Here is a 21,815-nt window from a genome sequence, read left to right on the forward strand (position 1 = left end):
TGGTTTAGTCAGAGGGCATACTATAGTGGAGCACATAAGAATTTCTATTTTAATTTTTTCATTTGCTAACAGAGAACAAATCGTCCAAGTAATTTCAGCCGATCTGGGAGTCATGTGAATCTGCAGTGTGTTGTACATTTTCCCAATTTAATCCAGCTTCTGTGTCTGACCCAGTTCTGTGCTACGGATGAGCAACATACGCTGAATATACAAGCACATGTGCACACTGTGGAGCAGGTGTGGATCAGCATGCTGCCCACAGGAGACTCTCCCTGTTCTCCTTTTACCATCTGACTGTTAGAAGATGGGGGGATCTCTGCATGTGTTTGAGTCTATCGAGTTGCCTGGACACGGTGTGCGTGTGCATGTGTGCGTGTGTGCATTCATCCAGGACAGTAAGCGAGAGGAACATGACATCTCGAGGTAACACAGAGGAGGAGCAAGGCTCCAGCTAATCTTCGGGGTGGCAATGAGAAATATGTCACCTGTAACTCATCTCCAGCTTCACACTGCAAAACTGTTTAAATCCCATCAGGTGTCAGGAGTGTCTTTAACCAGACTAGTGTCCCTTCAGTAAAGACACCAACCACATAGCTGTGTTTACTGTTATTACTCTCAGATTCTCGTTTTGGTGTGTCTTTTTATAGCTGAATATAGCCACTTTGAGGGCAACTTGAAGTGCAGTGGTAAAATGGAAAAAAATATTTAGGGATGAAGTGAATGAATCAACTATTAAAAATCAGTTTTCAGTAATGTATTTTTGTTGCATTCATATCAGCAAAATTTCACACCAGGAAGACAAAAACAAACAAACAAAAGATTGTCTTATGACTTGTTCTTGATGTCTGTGAAGATTGAAGAACAACTACAAAATGTCAACAAAGAAATGTAAACAAACAGTACGGTAGTTATTATTTCGCGTTCAACATTTAGCTGAAAAAACTCTTCATACTTTGAGCATCGCATCTCAGTCTCACGCATTTATCTAGTTTGGCTCGTATGCTGCCAACCTTTAATATCAGAGGACTGTTTCTAGAAACGGCTATGCAACTAATGAAATAAATGCACAAGCTTCACTCCAGGAAAGTGTGTGAAATTATATGAAACGATGCATTACATTGAAACCTCTGATTGATTTGAAATAGTACAAAGACAACATGTCAAATGATTAATCTGAAATATGTAGCTGTTGAAAAATGCAGTTCCTTTTTAAGTATATTGATTGGAAAAGAATTTCAAAAATGTTGGGACAGGGCCGAGAAAATTTGTGTTGTGCTAAAATAAATGTGGTGAAACATCTCACAGCTCCAGTTCTTAAGACTCATTGGCAACAGTGAAAGACACAGTAACATGAGCAACGTCAGTAACATGCCGCGAGTATACAAGTGCAGTCCTGAGTTTTTATGAATTAAAATTTGTGAATGGTTGACTGTTAAATGTCCAAGAGCTTGTAAATCTAAAGCAAAAAGAAGAACAATCCCGAGTATAAGATTATTAATAACATGGGGGATTTAATCTTATGCACCACATAGAAAGATTAAAAAAACCAACAGAATAATCACTGCATGCAGTGGATAAATTGTGTATGGTTTTTAAATCCCTAGGGTGGTTCCCCATTCAAAACTGACGTAATCGTATAGTGAAAATAACTTTATGCTCAGAAAGAAAAAATGATAACAATGTGTCTGTGAATATAAGTTGTTGCCACATTGAGAAACTTATCAAGCAGTGAACAAAATTGACCTCAGGTACAGGAATTCCGTAATACTGCATTTTGTTTTTGATGATATAGACGTTCAAATGCTTTTAGAATGCGAGTGGTAGAATAACACCAAAAACAGCCCACCTGCTCCTGTTGCCATCTCTGTCTGTCTTCGGGGGAGCGTGGGTGCACCTTGATGCCCCTCTGCAGGTCGGGGTTGTTGTGATGCATGGAGGGGAGGTTCAGAGACTTGGGCCTGCTGTCGTGGCGGTGGTGAGCTGGCGGGTATGGCGCTGCGTCATGCTTGGAGTGAGGGTAGTCGCTCGCCGGTGGATCCTGCGCAAGCTCCTCGGGGCTCTGGTCAGTGCTGCTGCTGAGACTGCCCATGCTCATACTCATCTTGATCTCAGCCACGATTTGGTCAATATCCTCCTCGGCCTCCTCTCCCGTCTCGCCCTCAACCACTAGCACTTTACGGCTACGGTATGGGGAGACTCGTACCGAGTTCCCATTGTCTTCAGGGGCATAGTAGTCTCCAGTATAGACCCTTCCATGTCTCTCCACATCATCACCTTCCTCATCTTCTTCCTCATTTGGGCAGTACTCCTCGCTCTCTGCTTCCTCGTGCTCCTCCCTCTCAGCCTGCCGGGTATGCAAGGAGTCATGCAGGGCAGGTGTGTGGTGATGGTGGTGGTGGCGGTGGTGATGGTGGTCCAGGATGGGTTCTGGTCGACCATTGTATATCTGTTCATCAGGGTCTTGCTCCACCACTTCGCAGCGAACCTCCCCCTCTCCATCACCCCACTCCTCCCCTCTGTGCCTCTCCCGCCCAGTCCACTGCTCCTGCCTGACCTGGCTCTCCTCTCTCCACTCCTCCTGGGCCCCCTCTTCCTCCTCCTCCTCTCCCTCCACCCACTCTTCTCTCACCTCTTCCTCCTCCTCTTCCTCCTCTCTCCATCCTTCCCTGGCTGCCCCCTCCCCTTCCTCATCCTCCACCCATTCTTCCTCTCTCACCTCTCCCTCCCGCGCCCCTTCCTCAGGCCAGCCCTCCACAGCCTCCTGGCATTCATCAGTGTGGGTAACGCCCTCCTGCACGGTGGAGGTGCACTCATCCTGGCTGTGCTCGTGGTCGTGGTCGTGGTCGTGGTCGTGGTCGTGGTCATGATCGTGGTCGTGGTCATGCTCGTGCTCCTGCTCCTGCTCATGGTTGTGGCTGTGATTATGGCTGTGGTTGTGGCTGTGGTTGTGGCTGTGGTTGCACTCTCCTTGGCTGCTACAATCCATTCCTTCCAGATAACTGTCATCCTCTGGGCAGTAGCGAATGTAGTAAGTCACACCTTCGTCCTCTTCTGCCAAGCCTGGATAGGTTTATGACAGATATGTTTGTTAGAATGTATATTGAGTTGACTAACACCATATCTATCGAGAGACTGAGCTATAGATACCATTGGAAGAGCTATGTGATGCCTGTTCTAAGCCACTGACAAGTTATTACTGTTGGCTTATCAAGGTTAGATTTCTTGTTGATTTTCAGTCAAACTGCAAAGGAAAACAGCAAAGGAATCTGCATGACCTGTTCACTGCAAAGTAAGAGTGGTATGGCTTTGAGGATGTCAATGTCAGCATGTTTTCTGTTAGTTGACAACTTTTGTCTGAAGATAAGACTCTCAAACTCAACTGAGCTGGAGGCCACTGCTTGTACTGTTGAGAGCCACTTCAGTTTTCAAATAGTTTAAGAAGAAAAAAGCATATGTATTTCTCAAGCATTAAGTGCATATCTTTTATCTCACTGCTAAACACCTTGAAGCCTTTCAAAGAACTAATGAATACGCCGTGTCTTCTGGCCATACGTGACAAGATCTATTCTAATGTTTTCTTTGTATTCTACTGCAACTACTAAAGACAATTTAAGGTTAAAAAACTTTCCTGCATAGTTTACAATATGAAAACCATCATTACACTTACCGTCATCATAGTCTTCCTCCTCATCGGAGGTATTGTTGATATAATCAGAGCTGGAGTCATCATCCAGGCTGTCGGCTCCACCGTGGAAGTCCGCCTGGTCTTGGTTGTCTGGATCTTGGGTGTGTTCGGGCGTGGAAGGGGCTGCGGTTCGCTGATTTTCAAGTTCTGCATCTTCTTGTTTGCTGTACCGCTTCACCTCCACTTTTGCGTCTGCATCCGGTTCAAGGTGATTGTGTGCCAAGTCTTGAGACTTGGGAGAAGAATATTGTGCCTTACAGGAATGGGGGAGGGGCTTTGAATCATGGGAAGCTTTTGGGTAGCGCAGTGGGCGTTGCCGTGCCGGGAGGGCTTTCAGATCACATGACTCTGTAGGACAGGAGGCGGGGCCTGGAGCAGCCATACTGTTTCCTCCACTAGTCCCAGGCCTCTTCCTTTGAGCCATGATTGGAGGCTTACAAGCCATGCATTGTTATTGGCTTTATCCTATGAGACAGAGAAACACAGAGGGGTACAGCTTTAGAATTATATCAAAACGACTGGTAAGCAGTGTGAGCCTCACATGACGAACCTTACACAATGAAACTAAACGTTAAAGGCCAAATCTGGTAAGCTTTCAACATTATAGGACAAGTACAACTGAGTGTTAGGTCGGAATAAATAGACAGCATTCAGTGTTAGTTTTCCAAGCTGACAGAAACACTCTCTTTCTAGATGTAATCTCAGAGCTTGACGAGCAAACACAACCAAACAAGACTGCTTCTGCTTTATTTGATCCACATTCAGATCAGGATTTGTTTTGTTTGCTTTGCACATTTTCAGCTCGAAATTCACAACAGTAGGATTAATACGTCACTCCAGCTCAGCTTTATAGCTTTGCAGTGAACACAAAGAACAGAACCTTTTCAAGGCAAACTGCATCTCGTAAACCTAGTGGCACACTTCCTGAGAAAGGATCAACCGTGAAACCAAATTCATTTCCATCCAGACATTGCACATGTGCATTGATACCTCTGCACATGATCAGTCAATCAGCACTCTTATTCATCTCTGAAGTGCTTGGACCTGGCCGTTACAGAGAAACAGACACAATAGATTCATAACGTCTGCATTTGTTGCCACATCAGCCGCTGTTGATTAAAAAGTTGTTTTTTTTTCTCTTCTGAGATCAACACGCTATCTTGGGCTGTTACTACAGTCATTCTGCAGTTAAAAGTGGACTTTTCCACTCAATGAAAACAGCTGACAGCGTTCCGGAAGACGTTTCTCACAAATACCCGTTGACTTGTTTTTTCAGCCTTCAGGATGTTGCAATGACAGAAGCTACTTTCATGCAAACTCTTGAGTTGTTTAAAAACACTCAAAGACGTAGTTACTTTCTTAGTTTTGTCACTTTTAAAAGTCACTATTACAATGTCACATTTGAATTGTATTCTATTTCTCTTCACATTTAATTGTACCAATTTTGGCACCCTGGATGTGTGTGTTTGTATGTGTGTATGCATTTCTACACATGCTATACGTCTATACTGTACATGCGTATAGCTGTTTGGAAATATTTTTTATTTGATGGTATTGTCAATTATTTGTGAACCAATCATTGTCTGAAAGGTGCGAGATCAACTGACTGGTGATTGACTGACTGATGGGGTTTCTTTGGAAGCAACACAAAAGCAAGACTGGCCCAAAACTGTACATATTTTTACCGTTTATGACATTAAAATATTTCCTGATTTTCCCTGGATTTAAAAAAAAAAAAAAAAAAAAAAGTTTTTACTATTGTGTTTTCGCATCCTGAAATCCAAGGAGGCCAGCAATCTTACAATGATGGCCCAAATAGCATTGCCTTTAAAATGTATCTGGGTTGGTTTTGATGCAACAGGGTTTGTCTTATGGGTAGTGTAAAGCATAAATAATGTTTATTGTCATCTTGTTTGCAAGTTGTAAAATCCATCAACAGCAACATGAAGTTTCAAGTGGATGTCATTAATTTGCTATCGTTAGTTTGGAATAGGCAATCACACATTGGAGCTATCAAATATGGTCATAAAGGGTTGAAGATGGTGCTGCCAAAGGGGCGAGAATGTACTTCATCACTTATCATGTTCATTACATCACAGAGCAGGTACTTTATATCAGTATCAGTTACATTTCACAAGATATCTAAAAATCAAACATGATTTTAAAAAGGTACCAGACCTGTAAAGCATGACTGATGTAAAGTCAAATCACTATCAATACAAATAATATTTAATAAGACTGGGTCCCTCTTTGCTGTGCTGCAGTACAACAATGTCAAAAAGTTCAATACATGTTCTGTACTTTTCCATCAAGCAAGGCTTCTTTGCCCTGCCATCCATGTTGTCATCGTCCACACTCCTATTTGTGCCATCCAGTTGCCATGAACACCTGCCCTCAGAGGGGTGTTGTTGTCGCTTTCACCCCATTCTTCCTTCTCCATAATTACATTTTCCATCACCAGTGATTATATTGCTTAATTAGCTCTGCACAAACACTTCCTCTAAAGCAGGGATATCAATAGGAGTGCCCACGGACATACATCATGCATATTGAGCTCAAATTAGCAGTCTGAGACCAAATGTATACAAAAAAACTCAGGCAAAGGGCTTTAAACAAGAAAAAGAGTCCTGTAGATTAGTGAGCAGAGTATTGTGAATCCTTTAAAATATGTGGACACACCTGATGAAATACAGCAACACATGACTCTAATGAACTATCATCCTTTCGGACAGCTCATACAAGTTTTTCATTCAGAATCTTTGCCTGTGACTTAAATATACCCTCACCTTGTCAATATCTAGAAAGCGTGTATCAACTGCATGTCTTACCTAGAGTCCTGAGCTGGGATGTGAAATACAATAGCACTGCGATCTGTTTTAACAACGGACCCTTCCTCCCTTTCTCCCTCCCTCCTTCCCTCATGTTTCTCCTTGCCCCTCCCATCCCCCAGCAGCTGCTACACAGCCTGCACCTCTGTGACTCCACCCGCACATTATAGCCGAGCATCACCCTGTCAGAGCGCTGCCCCGCCTCGTGCAGCTCCCCAGGGGCTCAGGCTTGGGATTGGTAGCTACGGGTAACTGCATCCTCTGGGGACTGATACCCTTTGACCTCCTCTTTGTGTTGGCTTCCTGCAATCACAGGTCGCCTTTCTGCTGCATGGCGTGGCCCAAGTGTTGTCACGTTTCTATTTAACATCATGTAGTCTCTGGATCGGCGGAAATGCAACTGGTAAGAACTTAGCAACGGCGGCAAATTATGAATTGTTGTATTCTTCCACTTACAGAAGATTTTCCAAAATGTTTCATTTTCATTTACTCTTTCATTATTTTGTGTTGTTTCTCAAACCAATACGTTCACCTCCATTGTGTGAACACGATCCTCTCCAAAAGACAAAAAATATCTTTTGATGATATTTGGATTCATATTTGTACTTGGTGTTTGTCTCTGAACAAAAAAAAAAAAAAAAGTCTTTGCATGGGTTTAGATATGCACTACATTACAGAGTCTTTCCTCCTATTAAGTGATACCTCCTGCTTAAATCAATAACCAATTTGGCGAGTAGATCATGATCACATTTGTTTCACGGCAGGTGCTGAGTTTCAGGAAGGTTCAGACAGCTGATTGTAGCTTTTAATTCATCAACAAGCAGACTGTCATTCATTCATTCATTCATTTTCTTCCGCTTATCCGTTTCCGGGTCGCGGGGGTGACAGTCTGAGCACCGTCACCCAGATCACAATGCACCGATTAAGAACCTTCCCGCAGGTGGTGAGCCCACAGGAAGACTGTCATGTTCAGCATAATATTATTTAAAGGCTGTTGAAGTTGAGAAAATGTTAGGCCCTGATGCATTAGAATGGCAGCTGCTAGTCAACTATAGCCACAGGCTGCTTTAGGCTGCTCCAGCCTAAAGTTGTTAATTTCTTATCGTTTTGCTGATAGAATCTTAATTGGTGGTAAGACTGCATAATTTGTTATTAACTTTAAAATGATTGGCATGTTTTGTTTTGTCTCACTGGAGTAGTAATGTATGTGAAGCAAAATTCAGATGACAAAGGCATAGATGTTTGCTTCTCTTTTCACTTTTCATTTGTGATACAAACTAAAGAGACTCTGGTAGAACAGTTCATTTGGAATGGTTTCTTTTACATGTTTGTCCCATCTTTGATGCCTTCAAGGCATTCTTAAGCTGTAGTAAATCGTTTCTACATGCTAAACAAATGCTTTTATCATGGCCCGTGGTGATATGGTCAACATCTTAAACCTTGGCTCACCTAAATTTGCCTGCCTCCACTGGTTAAATGCATAAAAAAAAGTTATGTTCTTATTGTTGCTGAGGCTTCCCACTACAAGGTGGCCCTGTGGGAATCATAGCGAGTCTCTTCTGGACAAGGTTGTTCTGTGTTATGTATACAGGAATATCCTCGATGATCCTCCAGCCCCATGGGAAAATACAAAAGATGCAGTGCGGAAGAAAAATGATTCATTGACTGAATTCAACATCCAGCTGGCTCCGTGACACACACACACACACACACACACACACACACACACACACACACACACACACACACACACACACAACAACAACAACGAGCAGTACCTGTGGAACACGTCTAGTGAAGCAATGCATTTCTAAGGTGATAACTCTGTCACTATCTCAACTAAGTGGATAATCGTCCCCAACCCTGACTTTGTAACCACAACCATGGAAACACATCATTACACAGGTTTGGCCCACAAATTTCCCAAAACCTGGTTAAGCAGACTTCTAGTCAGAATACACAGAGAACAGACTCCCGACAGACATCTTTGTTTGTCAGTGGCAAAAGAGATGCGCGTGCGCACACACACACACACACACACACACACACACACACACACACACACACACACACACACACACACACACACACACACACACACACACACACACACACACACACACACACACACACACACACACACAGGCACTGGCAGTACGAGCAGCAACATACCAGCCTTCCAGCAGCATCCCATTTGTCTGTTTTGAGCTGCAGCTGGGGACCACTTGTGCAAGGCCTTCTCTGTGGACAGACCTATTCATGTCTACCACAAAACACTTCAGCTACTGTAAGATAAAGCTTTAAATTACCGTTAGACACTCCCTTCTTTGGTAGACCCATGTCTTAAAAGTGAGTGCAAGGGTGTGTGTGTGTGTCTGTGTGTGTGTGCATGCATGTGCGAGTGTGAGTATGCATAAAAGCAGAGCCGAGGAGCAGACAGAGGGCAAAAGAAGCAAGCAGTGAAAGCAGCAGATGGCTTGGTAAGAGCGTGGGCCTCGGGAATACTAATGCCGCTCTGCCTTGAATTCTAAGTTATCGACCTCTGATCACAGCTGTGAATTAGACTGCCAGGCTTCAACAGTGAAGAGGCAAAACAGACCACGGGACACAAATAAATATTTCCACTGATGCTAGTAGGATATGAATGATTAGATAAGGTTAAAGATCAGTGAGACACTAAACTGAGAATAATCCCACAATCAGGTCAAAACATGACTCAAAACACAACAAATGATAATTTATAAGAACTATGTTCCTAATAATTCTTGGTAATAAAATAAAGAACTATATATTACATTATATATATTTAGCATTTTGCGAAAGAAAACTTGATTATCTTGCCACTCTGTAGTCGGCTGTTGTGTATTGACAATTTTGACATTAGATAATCTTGTATAATCTACAAAGTACTTGATCCAAACAAGTTTAGTTTTAAAACAAATGTTTTGATATTTCAGCCACAGACTGGAAATCAAAAGTTGATGCAGGCTAAGCTGTTTAGACACTACAAGTATCATTTTACAGCAAATACGTATTGTTTGTGGTCTGTGTAGAGTGAAAAAAAAAAGTAGCGGCAAACACTTAATGAAAAGGAAGAGCTTTGTGGTTGCTTTTGTTTTAAAGTATATATAATTGTCAATACTAGCACATCCTTTAGGAACAAGAGGCCCGCATGCCATTCAGAACTCACCACAGTGGTAAACAAGTAAACACAAGTAGCATGACCACACCTTTTTTTTCTTCTTTTTTTTACCGACTAAGCAATATCTCACTCTGTTTGGATTGGACTTGTTGTGTAAGATCTGTTTATCCTGAAGTTGATTCTTTAGATCTTTCTACAATAACTGCCATATGTTTCTGCATACTTTACAAAGATCTGCAAGTTGTTTCTTTTCAAGTCATATAATTGAGAAACAGTGTTAATATCCTTGATCATAATTGAAGTATGGGAAAATATGTGTATTAGACAACAGCAATCTTACAGAACAACCAAGATGAAACTCACATTTATGTCTGCAAAACGGTGGGAGGAAATTGATGAACACTGTGCAAACGGAATACAGAAAGGTCCAGAGCCTGCCCTCAAATGGGGCTCTTCTCAGTGTAAGGCCGACTACTACCACCATGAAGCTCATGTTTTTAGAATAATTAGGTTTTTGTGTAAAATATTGATGAAGAGCATTTGATTGATTTAATAAATGGTTATGTAATTAGTCTGAACACGGTTAATTACATTTTAATGCTGATATGAAAATGAAATTGAAGCCATTGGTTGTAATTGATGACAAACCAATTCCAGTGATTCAACAGATTGCCAACCTGTATTATTCTGATAACATAACAAATATCATCAGAATAATGACTACACATAAATGTGATACTGTAGCAACATCAAAATACTAAATAATTCTATAAAAAAACATTTTGTTGTTATATTATTGTTGTAATATTGTTTCCTGTCAATCAAGCTAAATAATAAAGTATAGTTTTTTTGTGAAGTTATGAATAAAGATTTGTAGTAGTCACTGGATTCATCTACAAAGGGAAACAATTGCATTGAGTTGCCAGGCTGTGAATCAAACTGGGGTGTGTCCACTGAGCAGCCATCTTGCATTCTCTTTTGTTGGACATGGCACAAGTACAATCAATATGTCTAGCTTTTTATCGTGAGTAAACCAGCTGTGCAACATTACGAGACACACAGGCAAGCGAGAGAGATGACGGGAGAATCTTATTTTCTGAGACAGAAAGCATGTAAGAATTCTGCAGTGCATGAAATAAATATTTTTTTTATTAGAGTCAGTTCGGATCGCATGATCTTGCGAACATGAACGACTGGATCATTGAGCATATCTTGATAAACTGAGTAATCCCTTCACCATGCCACATTATGGTGCTAGTAAATAAAGAAGTACCAGAGAGAGAGACACACAGCCATACAAAGACTTTCTTCTCAGCTGTCACATTAAGATGCAGCATTTGTTCTCCTCTCAGTCTCCCACATGCTTCACGATGACAACAAGAATGATATGTGGGAGACAGGAAGTAGAGGAAAGCGGCGACTTGGTGAGCAACAGGAATGGCACAAGACCACCAAATGCATCGCTCGCTCCCCCGCCGCTCTGCCTGCCAATGGTCCAATTTGCCACTTCAAGCACAACACCACAGACACACCCTTCTCCTTCACTCTTGGCTGTTTCCATAGCAACTCTTTGTTTTCCAGCTTAGCCTCTGGAGGACGACTGGTTCAGCCAATCATCCAGTGTCTCCTTGTGAAGAATGAACACACACATATGCACACATGACTCCAACAATTCCGCTGTGCTGATGAAGCAGTTTTTGAGAGCGGTTTAGCAAGCATAAGATACAACAGCAGGTTTGATGTCAAATGTGTTCAGAGAATTCTCACAAATGCAACAAATGAATGAATTAATTATCCACCAGATGGGGATTTTTGCTTTTTGGATGGTTCACCATCAGATGGCCATATTTTATAGCTGTAGGAATACAAGCAACAAACTTCCATTTAAATTTGTGTTGGTGTAAAATTCGATCTAATAAAAGCTGGACGAATCAATCATAATGGATGTAAATGAAGGAGAATGAATGAAGTAAATATGTACAAATTATTTTCTCCGATTTATTGATGCTAAAAACACAATAGAAGTATGGAGAAAGTGAGCACTATGCAGGTCAATCATTACCCATTGAAATTTGTTATTGCCACCACGAGGATGACGTTCATGAACTATTTCCTTCTATCAGCTCTTTCTTTCTATCGAGTGGAACTCAAGGGAACGCTTTCCCAATCTACAGGATCAATTTCAATAATTGAATTGAATCCCTGACTATTGCATTGGCACCATTATCAGGGCAGGATTTCAGTTTGTCAAATGACTTGGCAAAGAAATGGTGTGAGCTAAAGTTTCAGTGAGTAATTAACAGATGTTAACATGGTGATTCACTCTTATCAGGTGGTAGATATAGTAATAGCAAGGTACCTGTACAAGACTACAATGATTTCTTTTTGATCATGTTAGCATTTATCTCAAAGCACTAATTATAGCCTACCAGAACTGTTGGCCTAGTTTTAGATGGTTCTTAGTTGTACTTGCGAAGAGACTTTTTGCTCAATGGCTTGATTTAGGTCCCAGAGGAAGAAGAGGTTTGTTAGAAGGTGTTGCCATGCAACTCTAACTCCATTCTATGGTCTCATGCGATCTGCCGTCGACTCGTCAGAGCATGCTGATGGCTCTGCACACACAGAATTCTTTGATCAAATGTGGATCATACGTTGAGGTCACACCCATGTGAAGCAATGGGATTTTGTTTACATCCGTATGAAGAGGCAGCATATATATTTGTTTTGGCTGTGCAATCCAATTATAGCTGGAGCTATGTCAACTCACAGTTACAAACTGGAGTTCTGTTGGTTTGTGGTAGGAAATATATGCAATATAGCAGCATACAGGTTACTGATTTGCAGTTAAAAAACAAAAGAGACAGTGATAATGATGATGATAAACCTTTATTTAACCATGAATAAGACTGTAGAGTCCTTAGACTGACAGAATCTGACTGGTGAGAGCATTAGTCATTTAGGTGGTATAGCTGAGTTGAAACATTTACTCATGTAAACTGTACTTATATCACTCTGCTATAGTGATAGTGTCAAATTTTGCTCCAGGGTTTGGTCATTAGTGCGTATTAACGCTCGTTTTAAATCGTGCTTCAAAGATTAATCACTTGACATTGATTTTTGAGAAAGATGACTGTTAAATGAACAGATCAAAGTCACAAAATTTCTGGACTTGGCATTGGACTCTAAGATACTTATTTCCTGGATCAGATTAAAACAGCTGATTTCTTGGATGGTGACATGTTAGTCTTCCCAGAAAAAAACTTGTATAAATTGTATGAAAAATATAAAATAAATCAATAACCTAATCACTTCTCGCACTTGTCACACATGACCACTGAATTCAACCCAAGCAAGCAAAATATCCCCGAAGGTAACTCAAATTGTAATTACATCAGTTTGTTTGTTGGCCAGGTGTCACAGTGGGCTACAATGGCCTATCCTGTAAGACAGAACACGAAATACTTCAAAGATTACCTGGCGACAAGCCCAGCCTGCAGAGAGCTAAGCTCTGCTAAAAGGCCCCAAAGAGAAACAGATAGTGGGGCAATTTCACAGGATTTAATTGAAGTTGTCAACCAGGTTTGGTTACTAATGAGTGCGAATGACTGGAAGAGAACATTGAGAAAAAAAAAAAAAAAAAAAAAAAGGCATTAAGGCATTTTCATATTTAAAAAATTGGGGACAGGAAACAACATCCCACCAAAAGCCATTCACAGTTGAGACATCACTGCACAGATGTCATACGCCAGAAAAAAACATTTTGTTTTGGCTATAATGAGAAATCCTCCCACGCTACTATCAAACAACCATGCCAAAGTCAGCCAGCAAAGTAATCAAACCTCGAAATAAAAAGGATGGAGATGATGAAAATTAACAGAGATTTTGCTAATTAAATTCTGGGAGTGTTGTTTTTGCTTGCTGATAGAATATGGAACCAGAACACAAAGCACAGACTAATGATTATTTTCTTTGGGATAAGCTCCATATATAGATAATAAAAACACATTTTCATTTACAATTCCCCTATTCTGACAAATGGATTTTAAGGACGCATCTAAAAATAACGTAAGGCAACAGTAAATGTTCTGGCAAAATGATTATCGATTTGAAATAACGAACGTGGTGCATTGAAATCCAGATTTTACCATAACAATTACCATAATTTATTTGTGTCACATTTAGGATAATAATGAATGGCTTACAGTATGTAATACTACCAATTTGATGTTTTTTGGATCATATTGTTCTAGGTGTACAGTTATCTGCAGTCCATCAGTCTCTGCCCATGTGAGCTAAACTGAAATATGAGTCTATTAGTATTTCAGCAAGAAAAGGCTGATGACATTTGGCTTTGATCATGTTTGAATTTTTGATGCTTAAATAAAAACAAATGTCAAATTCAACACATGTTACCATGTGTAGATGCTGAGAAGTGACACATTATGTGCCACCAACAGTGGATTTAAATATTTTTAGGTGGCGGCATAACAAAAAATAATTAATGAAACAGGTAGAAACTAACTTTTATGTATTTGTGACTCTATTTCAAATGTCCACATAGAAATCCAATGGTTTCAGCAACATTTTGGAGCTTGCCTCTCATTGCTTCCAATCCTAGAAAGAATATAATTGCAAAAAAAACATGTCACGGGAGAGAAAGCAACTCTTAAATTGAGTAGTCCTTGGTGGACAGTAGGAGAGGAGAGAGTAGAATAGCATTAACCCACACATGCCTGCAATGTTGACCTGTCATTTCTCTAGAATTGTCCCGTCGTCTGGAGAAATGAAGGCTGGAATTGCTACTTGGTTGACACAATGCAGCTCCTCAGTTCGAGGTCTTTTCACAGCCCTGCTTCTTACTGACCGCTCTTCAGAGATAGCTTTTTCCTCGGGCCTCTGATCCTCACTCTTTGTCAACTTTAATCAACTGCGGTTATTTCTCCGCCGCCTTCTCTTAACCCCTGTCAGGTCCTTTAAGATCAGAACAATGGTAGCAGCTTCAACCTGCTGAGTCAGGTGACTTCTTCAGTAATGATGTGTATTAAAAGACATTTGACAGCTGCCTCATAACTGCATTTAGACTGGACGATGCGCCGCAGACTGAAGTCCGTTCTGTAAAAGTAAGCGCAGATATTGAGCCACTGCAAAAACAGCATGTTCATCTTACTCCCACGGAGCTGTCGTCTACATTGACAGAATCCTCTGAAAAATGCTAATAATATTCATTGGATGTGGTGGCGGTCATTGTATTCAGTGACAGCGCTGAAAAGAGCAAGCAATATTGGGCTGGGAAATATTCCCTTATCTTGTTGAGAGACAGACAGACTGAGCAGTAACGGCTGGCCACGCTAATGCAGTTTGGTGGCAGGCACAATGAATAAAAACTGGGTTTGGTCAATCACATTCACCCTGTGGGAAAACAAGAGGAAATTATTCATCTGCTTTCTCACAAATTAATATCCAGACAGACAAACCCTCCATCAGCCATTACTCGCCCACGTCCACATCTTTGCATAGTTTGTTCTTGGGACTTGTGACTGGCGTGCATTGAAAACAACACTAAAGTGTTGGCTGTAATTAACTGTGCACACAAACACAACGCCATTGTTGCTCAGGTTCCTATTGGTTAGTGTTTGCCAATAAAAAGAGGAAAACAGCTCCGTTGAATGTTTGAGTTTTCTTTGCTCTGCAGTGATTCTATTTGTGAGCTCCGACCTGCGAGCCTGCGCATCCTGAAAAGGACCGTGAGGGCTCGCTGCTCCGCTTTGTGTCTTTTTGTTTGGTTTCAGTATCATTGCTGGCCAGCTGAGAGACTGAGGATTAATCACTGAGACAGGGCCTGCTCGGCCACACAGAGCAGCAGCAACACTCCTGATAGAACAAAAGACAGACCGGCACAAGGAGGCTTGCTTTTGATTATCAGCCTGGTCCCATAATGCACTGACATTTTGCTATCTGTGTGTGCACACGTATGTGTGTATATCCGTATGTGTGAGCGTGTGTATTTGAGTCGCAGGCCTGTATGACAATGTGTGCCGGCTGACACAGTACCTCTCGGTTGTTGCCTCCGATTGCCTGATGAGGTGTGTGCATGTATGTGTGCTTGTATGTGTGAAATTGTCACATCAATCCTCTGGAAGCAGTGGAGGTTTCAGCAGGGTGTCACACCTCTCAGCATCTTTGATGCTTTACTGAACTCAGGGGAGACACAACGGGCCGGGCTGGAAGACCGAAACGTAGCCACATCCACACAAGTCACACAGACACAGCGAATATATTCCCCGCAAGCAGCTCTGCATGTTTCCCGTATTTCCCCAGTAAATGTTTCTTTCACATTCAGATCTCTAAACAAAGGGATGAATATATTCATGTGTTGCATAATCTACAAAGGTTTTGGGTTTTTTCCTTCCTATTTAAGTGCATGTATTTCTTAAGAAAAAAAATCATCCGTGAGTCTCTTCGTGTCAACTATAAAGCTATGCTAATGACGTTAGGGAATCTTTTCAGTGAGAAGTGTAATCTTATATAAAAAAAAATGAAAAAAGGATACAATAATCATAGAAGCAAGTGCAGGTTGACAGAGGACATAGGCTTGCTATGTAATAATGTATGAACCAAAGCTATTTTAAGATTGCTAAACCAAGATTTCTTTGGGGAAATCTCACTCACATTGCTCAGTAGAAAGTGTGCCAAGCAGGAAGACAGTCCTTGTATTGGTTTGGTAATGAGGCTGGCTCTGGCTCAGTGTTTTACCAAGACAAGGTGGGTGAACATGTTCCTCTTCACATTTTGCTCTACTGTGTGTGCTTGATTTACATAGAAAACGTGAAGGGACATGCAAGAATCCAACTGCAGTATTCTCTGCATTGAAGAGTGGGAACAAAGGAGCAACCAGGTGTTTTTAATGGGATTTCATCATGAACATTCACCAATGCTGGTGAGAGGGTGTTTACATGAGACTTCAGGATGATGAGGCGTTCGCAGCCTACACAGATAATTATCTAACGTTTGACTGAAAAAAACATCACCATTGTTTTAAGGGACAAAGTGGAGTTTTATTGTAGCATTGTTAACTTAATGATGAACAATGAAGATGAATTAAAATCATTTGTTTTGGCACAAAGCCATACATGTATTGTGTATTGGCTGTGGGCAAATATAAACTCTGACTTTTCTTTGGAAAAGCCTCCATTAAGCTACCTACAGTCCTAACTCTATGGATCCCAATAGCCGTGAGCAATATCTTTTTGTGGAAAATACCGGAAGACCAGCTTTCAGACTCAGCATGATGCAAAGTATTTGTCACATTTGAGCTGTGAGTTAATCGGGTGAGAATCACTAATGACGCGCGGGAGTAGACTTTAAACAGTATTTCACATTATTATGTCGGGTCTGTTGGGGACGTAGTTTTAATCTCTTCGAGAAGAGACACATTTTGTCACCCCCCCATGCGGTAAAAATAATTGAATTGGCAAAAGTTGGGATAAGAGAATATTCACCCTCAACCCTCCCAGACATATCACACTCGGCTTGAAATTAAAAACACAGGAGCCACAGCCATCTGATCATATCGGTGTTAAAAGAGCACTCAGGCTTGCGCTTAAATGTGGGGTTAAATTTTAATTGATGGCGATTTTGTTCTTCAGCACTGACAAATTGATCATCATCTGCTGTCAGGCCGATGTAAATTTATCTATTTATTTTATGAAAGGTCAAACTGAAGGAGAAATAAATCAATGCAAAGATGGCAGCTTGGAGATACATTACCTAAGTGACTTGGCCGTCATGAGCTGAGTACTGATTTCACTGTGCGTACTGTCCCTGGGGACGAAGTCAGGGATCACTGCAGACAGCAAGGACAGAGACGGTTCTGTCGAGGCTCTGTAGAGTTGGCTGGCCAAAACAGAGCCGAGAGTAGCACTGATCCCATGACGACAGAAATCTGGATTATTGCAGTTCTCATTTGAATCCCCTTACATCACATCACTCTGTGGTCTCTTTGCTGGACTTTAAATCTGCACTGCAGTCGTCATTGAAGAATAGGGGGTCAGCATAGCTGGATTGTGGATAACAAAGCTGCTCTGCAGCAGGAAATTCACAACTGAGGTTTCTCTAAAGATGACACAAGTTCACATTTTATATTCTGCATTTGACCTCTGACTTGCCTTTGACGGGACTGAAGTACGTGGCGTCACCAATGAAGAGCACAATCTTTAGTTCTTGGACTCTGGAAAAGAGTACATCATTACTCTGTTACAAATTAATATTCAGATAGTACCACTTCTTTTCTGATCCCTGAGACTCTGTGCCACTCGCTGCAGGATAAATATGTACGCTTTTATTTATATTTACATACATTTGCCCTTAAATGATTTAGATTTTATTTAATTTCCACCTCGGTGGTGTCCTCCGTCTTGCAGTCCAAACCCACTCTGCCTGTTACAACTCCCACACACTTCTACCACAACCATTCACCATTCAGTTCACCCGCTTCCTCAAATAATCTCATAATACGTGGGATCAAGCAACCTGAGAAGTCGACAAAATCCCCCATAACAACTGCTGGTTATCTCAGGCAATGCACAAGGTAAGGATTTAGCTAAATTCCTCCTGGTTTATCGTTTGACATTTTATCTTCTTTCCTCTCTTGAGTTTGCTGCAGACTTGCTGTTGCTATCTCCCATGGCTAACATTATCAAAATCTGTGAGCTCTGTGTTGTATGTGACCTTTAGATGTTCTATAACCTTAATGGCAGTTCAAGAGCCGGGCTGGCAGTGTTCCATGAATGTGTTATCGCAATGTTGCATGTAATACCTTCAGTCTGTCCTTCTCTACGCTCGTCCAATCGACACGTTCATATAAAGTTCTTGTGATGATGTTTGAAGTTCAAGCTAGAATTTATGATTATAACTGCACCACATGAATAGATTTTGTCATTTTGTAAAGAACTTATTTTGTATTCAATGCAGCCTGAACAGTATTGACATAGTAAGCTAGGGTAATTCGTGCCTTGGCAGAGGAGCCAGAAAAAAGTTCTGCACAGTGAATTTAATTTCTAAACTAAATTGACGTATTTTTAAATGAGGTTGGTTCTGTGATTGCAGGCTATTCAGATTCCATGAGTGTACTGCTGTACAGTATTTGCGGCTGGCTTTTATTCTGCAGGAATGTGTAAGGTTATGGATAGTTTCATATTTTGGGCAAATAGGCCGGCAAAAATTAAGCCATGCAAAAGAATATTGAGCTTATACACTATATCTACACAAAGATCTGTAAACGTGCAAACACTGACTAGAAAACAAGTAGGCCCCTCAATGTTTACGAGTTTCCTGTCTGATTTGGTCATAAAACATAGGATTTTAATTTATACTACTTAAAAAACAAGCCATATTTCATATATTTTTCATTAAACCTTGCCACTGAGCACTCACAGTGTGGGTGGGGAAAAAAAAGAACATTTGAAGGTAAAATATCAGTACCAAACCAGTTATAGTCAAATTTAGCAAACCCAAGCCAAGGGTGTTCAAGCCAGGTGTAGCAATACTGCCTTGCAGACATAAGATACTTTTGAAGCGCTTTCATCAAGTATGGTGACTACGCATATCAGAGATGGGTGCACGGCCATGATTACCCCAAAGCTACAATAAGGAATCACCAATGAAATAAAAATAAACAAAAAAACCCAAAAACTTGAGTTTTACCTGAAGGCTTGAAGGAGCAGGTTCACAACTCTGTTTATGACTCTGTCACACAGAAAACATTGATCAGGTGTGATGCTCATGGCAGTACACCACAGGGGAAGTCACTGCTTTGAGGAAGCAAACATCGTTGCACACCATTACTTCGAGGCTACGTAACGCCGTAAAGAAAACACACAGCAGTATGGCATCATATGGGTAATATACGAAAATATGAAGACATCCTTCCCTCATTGAAGTGCATTTGTGGGAGCATCATTGTTGAAAGCTGTACATCCTGCCATCATGTAAAGGGAACTGGCTTTACAAGTATTTGACAAGGTATCCAACAGGTTGAGGTCAAAGTGGTTGTCCACCACATAAAGTATAGCTTCATTAATTCAGCAGCTAAAATAACCTTCAACACCATTCAAGAATAGCTGCTCTATTGTACCTTTTGAAGTTGTCCAGCCCAGATTTGAATCCAATAAAGATGCTATGGAATTGTTTTAAGAGATCTGTTCATCAGCACTTTCACCAAGAATATGGTGGCGCTTCAGCAGTCTTACAGCAGGTCTAAACTTTTTACTTCACTGTTGTGTCGATATAATCAGCAGCAAATAAATAAGAGAAATAAAAGAAATCACATATGGTTCCTTACACAGTTACCACTATCTGAGATAGCAGTTATGACTGAGTTCATAGCATTCACGACAGCAACTCCTGCCATCACGTAGACACTAAATCTCTGAACATGGACAGTATGGTATCACAGAACCACTGTTCACTCTAGTGAGTCTGTCCTTCCCTTTATGGCTAAAGGATTTTAATGCAAATAAGTGAAGCACAGTGGACAGCAGACTGAGCACACTTCGCCACAGCTGAATAACTGTACATTCATACACTATCAGTGACACACAGATAAATGAAGCTGATCTAAAGTGTGATTATGGAAGTACTCAAGTGCAAACTCAGTTGTAATAAAGTTCTTGAGTCACGGCTGATCTAAGAGCAACTTATGGGTCAAAGGGACAGAGAACAATGAGTCTTGCCCTACCAACCTTTAATCCCTTAAAAGGAAAAATGTCTTCAATTGGGCAGACAAGTAGAAAAGGATGGAGACATTTCGTTGATGATGGCTTACGTTGAAATGACTACAATAACTAAGATGGTAACACACTATTCTGTGTCAGGATGATACTGCGCTTTATCTATCGCTCTCCTCTTTCCGGGAGAATGGTGCTGTGGCACTATGGATGAATATTCTAGCAGATGATTAATAAATGATGAGGGAAGGCAGTGTAGGGAGGCCCACAACACTTTGAATTGCCAAAGTGTTCCTGCATCTTTTTTTCTTCTCAACCCCTGTCTTCACTCAGGTTGTCCCATTTTGTCCCTCCTCATTTATCAGCACACAGTCTGTCGGTAACCTTACCTTCGCCACTTTCTCATCCTGCTCTATATTCTATTCCTGACTTTTACATGTCATCCTATCTTGTTCAAAAAGACTTGGTGTGACTTTAACCATGTTATTATTAAAAACTACTGATTGGCCAATCATATCTGTGTCACGAGAATTACTATCTGTCAGTTGTATATCAACGTGGGCCGGAAAAGTTGAAGCTGCACTGAAGTCTTTCCAGATTCATATAGTTCAGACTGATAACAGAATTTCAAAAAACAAAATGGGACACAGGTGGTACCTTTGTACATTTGACCTTAAGATTTGTAAATCCGACTAAGCTGTTCTAAAATATAGTTAGTGGCCATTGAGGGACTGTTCATCCTGACATACATGAAAATGAGTTTTTCTCACCTAATTTAAGAGCTTGAATAACTGAAAATTTTAGTGAAGGTTCTGCTATTAAACTTTATTGATAACAAATCAAAGCACTTTTTTAAAGATGGAGACAACACCCACTGGTAAAAATGTGTCAGATACTTCCTCTTAAACCAACTTCACCCACAATATTGAAAAGTGTTCATAAAAGTAAATTCTTCCTTCGCCGTATAACAAAGATTTCTGTTTCTGTACAGGATAGACAGGTCCTCTAAACCAGGACTGTAAAACATACGGTATGGGGACCAAAACCACCTCGCCATAGCATTCAATCCAGCCAGTAAAAATTCTGACTGGAACTTTTATTAAATGTAACTCTTGTTGATAATTCATGTACTGGGAACGTCCATGGTTTAGTAAGAGTAGTCAACATAGCACAAAACTAACACCAAAGCTTAGAGATCAGTGATACAACAGAATAACCTTACTATCAATATTATGTAATTGAAGATAGCATAATGCTAAAATTACTCTTGTTTTACGATGTAAATTTGAACTTGTTCAGGTCTTGTAAAACGAAATTAAATGTAAAGTTTTTGTCATAATGTATTGTACTTCTTAGCACTAACACAAATGGAAACATTTGTTGACCAAACATTTTAAAGGTTGTTATGCATTTTATTGATCCACCTCCCTTGAGAT

At 40.8% G+C, this 21,815-nt stretch overlaps 1 protein-coding gene across 1 annotated transcript in view; it reads right to left on the reverse strand.

Annotated features, from left to right (window-relative positions):
* apba2b (amyloid beta (A4) precursor protein-binding, family A, member 2b) overlaps positions 1 to 21,815 on the reverse strand; it is a 61,002-nt gene that overhangs the window by 21,293 nt on the left and 17,894 nt on the right. The window contains exons 2-3 of the mRNA XM_080458666.1: positions 3,668 to 4,150; positions 1,847 to 3,060 (exon numbers count right to left, since the gene is read on the reverse strand). Coding sequence (XP_080314792.1) covers positions 1,847 to 3,060; positions 3,668 to 4,130 — 1,677 coding nt within the window. The 5' untranslated portion in view covers positions 4,131 to 4,150. The remainder of the gene's footprint in view (positions 1 to 1,846; positions 3,061 to 3,667; positions 4,151 to 21,815) is intronic.

The sequence above is a fragment of the Lipophrys pholis genome (assembly GCF_963383615.2).
Source record: "Lipophrys pholis genome assembly, chromosome: 2".
Classification (NCBI taxonomy): Eukaryota; Metazoa; Chordata; class Actinopteri; order Blenniiformes; family Blenniidae; genus Lipophrys; species Lipophrys pholis.